The 11554-nt window shown below is 40.1% G+C and overlaps 1 protein-coding gene across 1 annotated transcript; it reads left to right on the top strand.

The window, feature by feature from the left end:
• The first annotated feature begins 1295 nt into the window (after positions 1 to 1295).
• Positions 1296 to 10842, top strand: LOC139645378 (thyrotropin receptor-like). Its single transcript, XM_071521068.1, has 10 exons — positions 1296 to 1462; positions 1566 to 1637; positions 2669 to 2743; positions 3683 to 3757; positions 3923 to 3997; positions 4110 to 4202; positions 7966 to 8034; positions 8565 to 8642; positions 9267 to 9455; positions 9735 to 10842. Exons 1-10 carry the CDS (start codon positions 1296 to 1298, stop codon positions 10840 to 10842), a joined length of 2001 nt encoding a protein of 666 aa, XP_071377169.1.
• Positions 10843 to 11554: the final 712 nt, after the last annotated feature.

Raw genomic sequence — 11554 nt, 5'->3', positions numbered from 1 at the left:
GGGGGGGGCACTGTATCTGGGAGCCCCCTGCATTCCCCTCCCTCATCCCCCTTGAATTTGCATGGCGATTCATAAGGGTTGGGACGCAAGCGTATTCACTGGCAGTTACTGACATATACCTGATTGGACAGTCGATGTAGGCGGGACAATACTACGTATGACAACAGAGTGCGACAACAACTATGTTGTTATGACAACAAAATGGCCGTCATCAGCTTTGTTTTTGGCTGCAGTTTGAGAGAACGGTGTGAGTGGAGCGCTACCATCATTCTGTATCTGCTCCATCACTGATTACATTTGGGGGTTGGCATGCTGGTAAGACTAAGACATCACTCTGGGCTCTGGCAACTTGTGATGAGCATTTGTCGTTATTTTTTACATTTTATAGACTAAATGGTTAATCAGTTTATCAAAAAAATAATGAAAATAATCATAGTTGCAGCCCCAGTTCCAGATGTAACCACTTACTGATACAGATACTATAGTGTAGGCTCATGAATAAAACGCCAGACTCTTAACAAGTGCCGTTTACTTCAACAGGCTAACAGCAAAGCAAAACATATTCTCAGTAGCGGCATAGCATCGTACATTCAGTAGTAGCCATCTTGAATCTGTCTATACACAGCGTCTCAACTAGTACCTACTTTAGGACAGTGCCGCCTAGTGGTAGAAAGTAGCACTAATATAAATGATGGAACACAACAGATACAGATACAGATACAGATGTAACCAATTGGTAAGGGTTCTAGATTAATCTGTCTTTGAAAGTTCTAAATCTAAACTTCAAAAAAGTACTACCTAGAGCCAGAAGGCGTTCTCCTATGAACTAAAAAAAAATTTGAGGAGGCCGCTGCCTGACAGCCTTTAGGTACAACTGTATTGAAAATGGGTTAAAATGGACAATAGTAGAACCCTTGCAAGTTGTCTGGTATAAGTTTTGAGTTTTTTCTTTTTCTTTTTTGGCAGCCTTGTATGCATCTTGTATAGACCAATATGGCTATTAATATGAAAAACTGAAAAATAGCATCTGTCAAAAATACAGAAAAGCAGCATCTGTACTTTCATTTACTACAAATTGCTCCTTAAATGCATTCTTTACTTTTTCTTCTGTACTTTGTATGACTCAAAAAATATTTTTATAATTTTGAAAGTTGTGACCAGAAGTCCTTCTTGTTATTTTGGCTTGCTTGACACTAGTTGCCAAAATCCAGGACGGCCCAGTGAATACCTTCCCCTCCCTTCTCACTGTGCGTAACCTGGGAGTCTTCGCCACTGCTTTCAAACTGAGTGTCACAATGAATCCTGATTTTCATCACCTGATTTTCATCTTCATCACAAGTGTTGAGGCCACACTTAATTTGGAATATTGCCCAGTTCACTGCCAATGTGAATGGGACACTCATAGTGTTTCATGCTTCGGAGTTGAAGTCATGCCCGTTTTCCATCCCAGCACAGAGGAGGTGTAAGTTGCCAAAAATCTTTCAACAATGACTTCAGCTTGTGGATCACTATTTTATTATGGCTAAACAATTTAAATCCCACTAGAATGTGTATTCCCATTTCAGGTGGATGGTAGAGACGAGACATTCTTCCATTCCTCAGGATGCCTTTGCCAATTTGGTCAACATTTCCCACATGTAAGATTTTCTTTTAAAATAGCATCATTTGCCATACATAACATAACTCTTTTACAAAGAAGAATAAACAATATTTATTCTTTATGTTGTAATGTAAACTCCATTTTATTTATTTTTGAAATGAACTGAACATTTATGTGTGGTATGTGTACAATGTTTGCACAGTCTAAAAAAACATGGTCATCAATCAGAAAAAAATAAGAATACAAGGATTATAATTATTTAGAATATAGTGTCAATATGATTCATATAACAATGTAATATATTGATCAAGAAAATAAAAGTAAAATGTCTTGGCTATAGCCGTGTTATTTTCAAGTCAATAGTCGGTTTATTCAGTGGTTCTCATTCAAATATGCTTATATTTCTAATTTCTCAAAGATTACTCATAATCAAACCACTTAAAAAATAATGCAGGGTGAAATTTTGTCATAGAGCATATCTAACGCAGAGAATTAGACATATTGCTCATTTTGCTCCCAGGGTACCGTTGGCTCCTTTATACATGTTGTATGGGAGTGTCCAGGGGTTTTTGATTTTTGGGGGAAGGTTATTAGCAGTTATTAGCAGAACTAACGGGGGTACAATTGTCAATGGACCCTGCTGTACATCTTCTAAATGATGATTCCCACCTTTCCCTTACGGAAAAAACACGCAAAGTCTGGCTGGCAGGCCTGACTGCAGCTAAGAAGATTGTAGTCCAGCATTGGAAACCTCCTCATGATATTTCAAGTACTCACTGGCTTCGGAGCTTTTTGGACATTCCTTACCTGGAACTATCATCAGCAAGAGGGGTAGACGGATAGTTGGGTTAAACAATCAAAATGTATTTGGCAACCTGTTGTATTGTCTGTAACTTGACGGTGTTACAATAAAAAATAAATGATAAAAAAAAAATAATGCAGGACAAAAATGTACAAGAGTAGTATCTTTATTCAATATCTGAAAATATTAAAACTGTATGCCTAAGTGCAAACCATGTCTCTGAAACCAAATGTAGAATGACCTTTGGTTTCTGATTTGTTTTTCAGCTACATCTCTGATAATGAGACTTTAAGACTTCTGGAGAGGCATTCTTTCCATAACCTGCCCTGGGCAACCCACATGTAAGTACCCTTTAAACATTGCAACTTGATTGTGATTAAAATGAAGCCACTCCATCAGCGCCACCATGAACACTGCGGTAGCCCTTGGAGTAGTTCTCCATCATGCTGCATCTATCCTGCATTAGTACTGCACTGGCCACTGTCCCACAATTTGGTTCAGAATCCAAATCAGAAGCACCTTTATCCGCCAAGCACTGTTCAATACATGCACAACAAGTTTGACTTGGTTTTCACGTCAGAGTTGTTACTGTGGAAGCATATTGCATTAATCTTGACCAAAAAAAATCACCAGGTAAGTACAGTGTAATTAGTCATTGTTTTAAAAAGTAATTGTTTTGTCATTGGTATTGATCAACATCCCCCCACAGATATGGGACAGTAAAAACTTGAATTACTATATCATTGCTACATAGCATAGAACTGCCATATGTAACACAAATTTTGTCTGGTTGTGAGGCTATTTCTTGAGCCTCTGGAGGCTGTAAAGTGAATAGAGAAGCTACAGTGCAGTAAACACCTGGGCCATATGAACCAAACTGCCTCATATTAACTCTTTTTTTTTTTTTTTTTTACAGCTGAATGTAACTAAAGCAAAATACAATGGTATGCAGCATGTGACACAACTTAAATCAGCACCTATGGATCCGAGTGCGTCTATTACATTTTATGGAAGAGCAAGATCAGATCTACAAAATGGTATGTTTTGTATTGAAATCTGAGAAAAAATGAGGAAGCCTCTCTGTGGTGGTCTAGGGTGGCCATTTATAACTGCAGAATCTACAAGCCAGCTCACACGTCATCAAGCTACTGGAAGCTAATGCCTTGAAACCTGGCATGTGAAACAGATTTTTTTTTTGTGTGTGTGTGTGTGTCTGTCTCTGTCTGTGTGTTTGTGTATGCGTCTGTGTGTGTCTGTGTGTGTGTGTGTGTGTCCAACAGAGAAGTAAGAAGTATCAAAACACTGGCACAGATTGACCCAGAAGCATTTAAGGATCTGCCTAATTTAAAGTATCTGTAAGTGAAATCTCATTTGCTTTCGTTAGTCTACATAAGTATATCACGTTTTTCACAGGAAAACCATACATAAATGGTGCTAATATGCTTGATGCTATATCGTTTCCTATCTAGAATTTAACTCTTTGGTGTCATTATTGCTAACTGAAATTTGTTTTGATACAGTGGTATTTTCAACACAGGTCTCACCTCCTTTCCTGCCCTACAGTACATTCAATCCAACCAAGAGGAGTTTATCTTGTATGTAGCATTTGAATACTGTACCTAATGGCACATCTCATTTGTTAGTCAAAGTAGCTGAACTTTACTCTTGTCTGGTGTGAAATATTTCATGTCCATATCATCTCAAAAGGGAGATAGTGGATAATATCTTCATAGTAATACCTGCAAATTCTTTCAATGGAATATCTGAAAATAGGGATGTAACAGCATATCGAATTTCGCGGTATCGTGATGAAAAAATGTCTCGATGCCGTCGTGGGAAATCTACCACGATATTACATGGTTATTTCGCTAGTAGAGCTGCGTTCTACTATGTCTCCTTGTCGAAAACTGTATTGTTTTTGTTTGAACAGCAGCAGAGGGCGCAATCATACTAGTCAAGAAGACAGACTCCCGTCATCCTTTGCGTGCAAGTCAAGCACTGCGTCTTGTCTTGACAGGCTCAGAGTAGACCCAACGAGAAATGGCGGATGAAGAAGATGAACGTTGCGAAGAACCACGAAATGAAAAATGTGAAGTTCAGATTGCCGATGCTCCATCGACTTTTAGAGCTGATGTGTGGCAGCATTTCGGTTTTCCCGTTTCAAGAAATGACAATGGCGAAAAGGAAACTAACAAATGCAAAACAATGTGCAAATACTGCCGGGCGACGGTCAGCTACAACACGGGAAATACATCAAACATGAGAAGCCGTTTGGCACATCACCACCCAGAAAAGCTCCGACCACAACAACAATGTACTGTGATGAAAAAGCTTCAGCCAGGCCAAAGGACCCTGAAAGAAGCATTTGGAGCCCCACTTCCTCATAACAGTCCGAGAGCTGAAGAAATAACAAGATGCATCGGTGAATACATAGCCAAAGACTTAAGGCCGTTTTCTGTGGTCGACAACGATGGATTTTGGAGGTTAGTAAACACGCTGGAGCCGAAGTATACTATTCCATCACGGCCATACTTTAGTCGCACAGTGTTACCAGCTCTGTACCAAGAGACAAAAGCGAAAGTGACACAGACACTATTGTCATTACAGACAATGCACGAAACATGGATGTAGCAGTAAGAGAGGCCGGACTGTCCCCACACATAAAGTGTTTTGCACACACTTTAAACCTTGCGTCACAAGCGGGTTTGAACATAGGCCGCGTCAGTCGTCTGCTGGGTCGAGTCAAGCGTGTAGCAGCGTTTTTTCACCGCAGTTCAACTGCCACAGCTGTGCTGGCCTCCAAACAGAGAATGTTAAACCTGCCAGTACATAAACTGATAATGGACGTAGTCACACGATGGAACAGCTCGCTCGACATGCTTGAGCGTTACCTGGAGCAACAACAAGCAGTCGCTGCAGCGCTACTGAGTGATGAAGTCAGGCGCAACGCACATGACATAGACACTCTGGACCGAGCCGACATAGTAAGGCTTCTCACACCGCTGAAAAAAGCAACCACCGTGTTGTGCGATGAGTCTCGACCTACAGTCTCTCTCATTGTGCCCCTCAAGCACATGATAGAACAGAGCATGGCAGAGTGCGATGAGGACTCCACCACCATCGCCAAAATGAAGAGAGCCATACTGAAGGACTTGACAGACCGATACCAAGGGGAGCAAAACAAGTTTCTGCTAGAAAGCACTGCGTTGGACCCCCGGTTCCGGAGCTTGCGCCAGCTAAACGACGGACAGAGGGAGGACGTTTTCAACAGGCTGAAGGTGAAAGCAACACAGATGCAGAACCAGGTATTTATTTAAATATTCTTTGTGTGTGTGTGTAACTTGTTCAGGTAACTTTTAAGTTGTGTGTATGAGATAGTGAGTGTGACTGTGCAGGGCTTGCCTCTGTTGCTCTGTTGCTTTTGTGAAAAGAAACAAGATGAGACATTTAGGAAGTTTTTTCTACCTCTGCTTGCTTCTACAGAACCCTAATGAAACAGAAGGGGAAGGAGCAGCACTGGGCAGCCCCACACATGCAGCTGGACAGCCTGAGCCTGGTGATGGCCTGCCACACACAGCACATAGAGCTGAGAAGGAACAATCTCCTCCTTCCAAAAAGACAGCACTCAAAGATCTCCTTGGGGAATCTTTCACTGAAGGAGTGGACGGCGCACAGCCCAACATTGGGATCCAGACTGAAATTGACTTGTACCACAAAAAGACCTCTATTTTACTCTCTGACTGTCCTCTCAAGTGGTGGAGAGACAATGCACGGTTTTACCCACTGCTGTCATCCATGGCCAAAGCATATCTCTCTGTCCCAGCAACCTCAGTACCGAGCGAGAGTTTTTTCTACAGCAGGGGACATTGTCAACGCCCAAAGATCCCAGCTTCTACCTGGAAATGTGGACATGCTCATATTCCTAAAAAAAAACCTGTCTGATGATGAGTGAGTGAGTTTGAGTTTACAGTTTGTTTGAGTTGAGTTACTTGAAAAACTAAAGTGAAACTTGATTTATTTTATTGCAGGGTCTGATTATTTTATTTCCTTGTTTGTTATTTGATGTGTGAGATGCAGTGGCACTAAGAAAATGCCTACTTTCTGTGTGTAGAGTAGGTAAAAAAAAACACTGGATGTTCCTGTTTCAGTCTGTGACTGACTGTCTGACTTGACTTTATGTTTTTGGCCCTTTAAAATAAATGCCTGCCTAGCCTACTAGGTAGGTAGGTAGTAGCATAGGGGGTACTAAAAAACACTGATGTTCCACTGTGAGTGTGACTTGTTTTGTTTACAAGATCCAGCTGCTGCAATAATATATTATTATTTTATTTTATTAAAGGACTGCTATTGACTGCTGCATTGTTTTTGTTTTGCAATTGTACATAGTTCAATCATTAATTGCCAAAGACAATTCATGCCAATTTTTTGCACATGCTTAGGTCATGGCTGGCTACTTTTATTTTATTTTATTAAAGAAGGAAAGCAGAAGCACTTTAAGTTAAAAGGAAAAACAAAGTTTATATGAATAAAAAATGCTGGACACGTCAGATTTATTATTTAATAAAGGACATTTTTTTCAAGTCATCATTTTTCTTAGTTTTTTTTTTTTTTGAATATCGTGATAAATATCGTATCGTGGACTTTTTATCGTGGTATTATCGTACCGTGAGTTTTTGGTATCGTTACATCCCTATCTAAAAACGATCTATCCATGTAAGTAGGATTTAGACAGTTCTGCTTCCTCTGTATCTCAAATGTTGCTTTTCTTTGATATTACCATAATATGTACATTAGTCCAGCTCTGCGCTACTATTATCTACTAGCTGGGCCCCAAATGGCAGCGAGACTTAACTCTGAGGTCATTTTGAGGACTTCATTATCCAGATATCATCTAAGGTGATATCAGTAAACTGTACACAGCCCCAGCTGATCTGTGAGCAATTCTGAAAAATTCATACCATGTGTTTTTATTTTAAAGATAAAACATGCATTTTCCATTTTGATTTGTCACTTCCTGTATGCAGAGAAGATTTCCCATCAGTGGTCCTTCCTGATCAAATGGGCTCATATGGGCAAAATCAGGAAGTCTCATGGATCACTGTTGGGTGGATTTTTTTGTTCAGCTCAAATACAAATTTTTGTCTTACGAAAATGCTACATAGTGAATATTTATGTGAAGTTTAATGAAGATAGAGTTTTTATCTCTTATGGGGTTAGTGAGGTTGCATTACCTAATTTATTTCCTCATGATTTTGGCCATATTGTTGTGATCATCATATAGGCTCAGGGCAGTCTCATGAAGCATATCTGAACATCTGAACATATAACAGGAATAAGCCTTTCGCATATTGATCTGGATAAAGAATGTGGACAAAGTGACCCCAGGTGGACATTGCTTACATTATACATGAGCACATCAAAGTATTAAATATGTTACATCACATGGGACAGCCACAGGAAAGTACAACCTACTGCCACTGACAGACAACTTGAGCCCAAATATGTACTGTATGGAAATTGAGGTACTTCAGATTTATAACTGAATAACAATGTGTTTTTGTAGTATGTTGAATAGCAATGGCCTGAAAGAGATCCATTGCTACGCCTTCAATGGGAGCAGACTTGAGAAAGTGTATGCAGTTCTTAAGTATTGTGTTGTTGACAAAAGTTTAAAGTGGTAATCCACGAGATTGTAATTTTATTGATTTTGTCTCCATCTTTGGTGCTATGCAGTCATTGCTGTGGTGTTTAAATTTTGTCTCCATCTTTGATGCCAAGAGGTTATTGCTGTGGTGTTTTTTAAATTTTGTCGCCATCATTGGTGCTAAGCGCTCATTATTGTGACATACTTTTCCTTGGATTTTCTGTTGATGAAATTTGAGTTTCTGTAAATGTAGATTATTCCAAATAAACTGGAAACATAAAACGCATCACTTCCTGTGCACCAGACCCAACACCAGGCTTAGAACAGCAAATGTAAAAGCTTTCATAAACAGGGTTGGATCACTATTAAGTCATATCAATCAGTGATAGAGAGTAGCAAAACGGACATTTATTTATATGAAAATTTCGTGGATTATTACTTTAAGGAATGATATCAATTACAAAACTTCCTAAATATTGCCACTTTCCCCTGCCCCTAATCTATTCTCATTTGCTCAGGTATCTTCACAGGAATGTGGATTTGGAAAGACTAGATGAATTTGCTTTTTCTGGCGTGATTCATGGCCCAACTCTCTTGTGAGTGATTGAAAAGTATACAGTGTTTGCTAGACAGGGATTATCGTTAATTATCTGTTCTCTCTGAAGGAACCCCAAATCAGCTAGACATATGTTTTTTTTCATAATTTTGTATTTTACTGAATCAGAGAATATCCTAATTCTACCCCTACAAAACACACTGAGCTCAGACTGTAAACCAAAACAGGAGACAGGAACAGCCTTAGCCTTGTATCTAGAGCTGCAACGATTAATCGATTAATCGATTAGTTGTCAACTATTAAATTAATCGCCAACTATTTTGATAATCGATTAATCGGTTTGAGTAATTTTTTAAGAAAAATAAGTCAAAATTCTCTGATTCCAGCTTCTTAAATGTGAATATTTTCTGGTTTCTTTACTCCTCTATGACAGTAAACTGAATATCTTTGGGTTGTGGACAAAACAAGACATTTGAGGACGTCATCTTGGGCTTTGGGAAACACTGATCAACATTTTTCACCATTTTCTGACATTTTATAGACCAAACAACTAATCAATTAATCGAGAAAATAATCGACAGATTAACCGACAATGAAAATAATCGTTGGTTGCAGCCCTACTTGTATCCATATAAATTCAGCTTCATTCTCTTTGTCTTCCCAGAGACCTTTCAGAGACCAGAGTGAACTCTTTGCCGTCAATAGGACTGGAGGCCATTGAGAAATTCCAAGCTAAAAACACTTGGACCCTCAAGAAACTACCCCCACTTAGAGCCTTTCTCCATTTACAGAGTGCTGAATTGACCTTCCCAAGCCACTGCTGTGGCCTGAAAAAGTTGAAAAGATGGAGAGGGTGAGTAAGAGAATAGAAAGTCCTCTAAAAAATGTTTTCCACGCTATACTTGATTACTTCTGGTATTTGTTCTTCTTTTTTGTACATTTCCCCCATCTATTGAGTTACTGTATGTTCCACAAGAGTTATGTCAGTTGAGGTATTCATTTTTATGCATTTTAGTTTAAATAATGTTTATAATGATTTTAGTTCAAACTTCAAAGTTCATATGCATTTAATTAATTTGCAGTTAATTACTTGTTATTCTCTGATGAATAATCCTTGCCTTCTGTGCTCAAGACACACTGAGGCAGTTATTTGCAACCTGACCAGGGCTGGCTCGGGACAACAATTGCTGAAATCTTCTGGAACTGTCTCTCAGAGTTATAGGAGACACAAAACCTACTACCAGCATCCACATCTGAAAGATAGCTATGCTCTCCAAACCACTGGCAACCCATATCACTATCATTACTACTACAACAGCTACATTTGTCCTCCGGATGAGTGTCAAAATGACGGCTTTTACACAGAGTTGTCTACGGAGCGTCCTGACAAGGATTTTGACTATGCACTGTGCAATGAACTTAACACAGATGATCATGGGCTTCCCTGCAGCCCCCTTCCTGATGCGTTCAACCCATGTGAGGATGTGATAAGCCAAGGATTCCTGAGGGTGTCTGTCTGGGTAGTTAGTTTGTTAGCCATTCTGGCTAATCTCCTGGTAATGTTCGTCTTGCTGACCAGCCACCACAAGCTGTCTGTCACCCGTTTCCTCATCTGTCACTTGGCATTTGCAGACTTCTGTATGGGGATGTACTTGCTGCTCATTGCATCTGTTGACCTCTACACACGCTCCCAATATTACCACCACGCAATTGCCTGGCAGACAGGAGCTGGCTGCAATCTAGCAGGGGCGTTATCCATCTTTGCCAGCGAGTTGTCTGTTTACACATTAACTGCAATCACCCTTCAATGCTGGCACACCATCTTCTTTGCAATGAGGCCAGAGAGGAAACTGCGACTACGCCATGCAGCTGTGTTGATGCTTGTTGGTTGGGTGCTTTGTCTGATCCTAGCGCTGCTGCCAGTGGTTGGTGTGAGCAGTTATCAGAGGGTGAGCATCTGCTTACCTATGGATACTGAGACAACTGCTGGTCAAGTTTATGTGGTCTCTATCCTGATGCTCAATGTCTTGGCTTTCATAGTGGTATGCTTGTGCTACTTCCACATATACTGTATGGTGCACAATCCCCAGCACCAGTCGAGCAGATGTGATGCCAGCATGGCCAAACGCATGGCTGTTCTTATTTTTACCAACTTCTTATGTCTAGCACCCATCTCCTTCTATGGCTTGTCTGCAACTCTCCACCGACCACTAATCACTGTCACAGATTCAAAGGTTTGACTCACTCTTGAGTTTGAATTCAGTAAATTTTCATTATTTCTTTTCCTGACAGCTAAAATAAGGACTAATCTGTTTGTCCCCACAGGTGCTGCTGGTGCTCTTCTATCCTATCAATTCTTGCGCACAGCCATTTTTCTATGCTATACTCACAAGGGGATTTCACTGGGACATCCTGATGTTGCTGAGCCGGATGGGGCTATGCCAGCGCCAAACACAGCTCTACCGAAGCCAACTTGTCAGTGTTACTCCCCACATATGCTTTCCTCACAAGCCAGCGTTCAAATCTCAAAATTTGTCAGTATGGGAAACACCAGGCAACAAGCTGTAGGTCCCCCCTTTGATCTCCCATCCCCTAGTAGGGCATGAAACTCAAAAGGGATAATTGTCTTTCTGTTCATTTATAAATGTGATGAAATTAAACATGTAGTATGTAGAAGTAACATACACAACAGTAGCAAGCAGATGCTGCCTTCAAATGCAGTTGGAAATATTGTAATTATGGGTAGAGCACGCTTGAACGACCCAATAAAGTGGTAAATATGACTGGGAAGGTCAAATTTTACATGATTTTAGGTGTCACGGAGCTTTTATCCAATAAACTTAAAATATCAATTACAGCACTGATGCAAACATTCTTCTCTTCATTCTGCCGTTGCAGCACAAAGTGCCTCTGTACCACATGGTTTCTAAAATAGTCACCAATAAAGCTACT

The sequence above is a fragment of the Centroberyx affinis genome, unplaced genomic scaffold (genome assembly GCF_046629955.1).
Source record: "Centroberyx affinis isolate AG114_WGS23_722 - 3 ecotype Tasmania unplaced genomic scaffold, CSIRO-AGI_Caff_v1 ptg000852l_1, whole genome shotgun sequence".
NCBI classification, from domain to species: domain Eukaryota; kingdom Metazoa; phylum Chordata; class Actinopteri; order Beryciformes; family Berycidae; genus Centroberyx; species Centroberyx affinis.
This window is presented reverse-complemented; position numbering and strand designations above follow the sequence as displayed.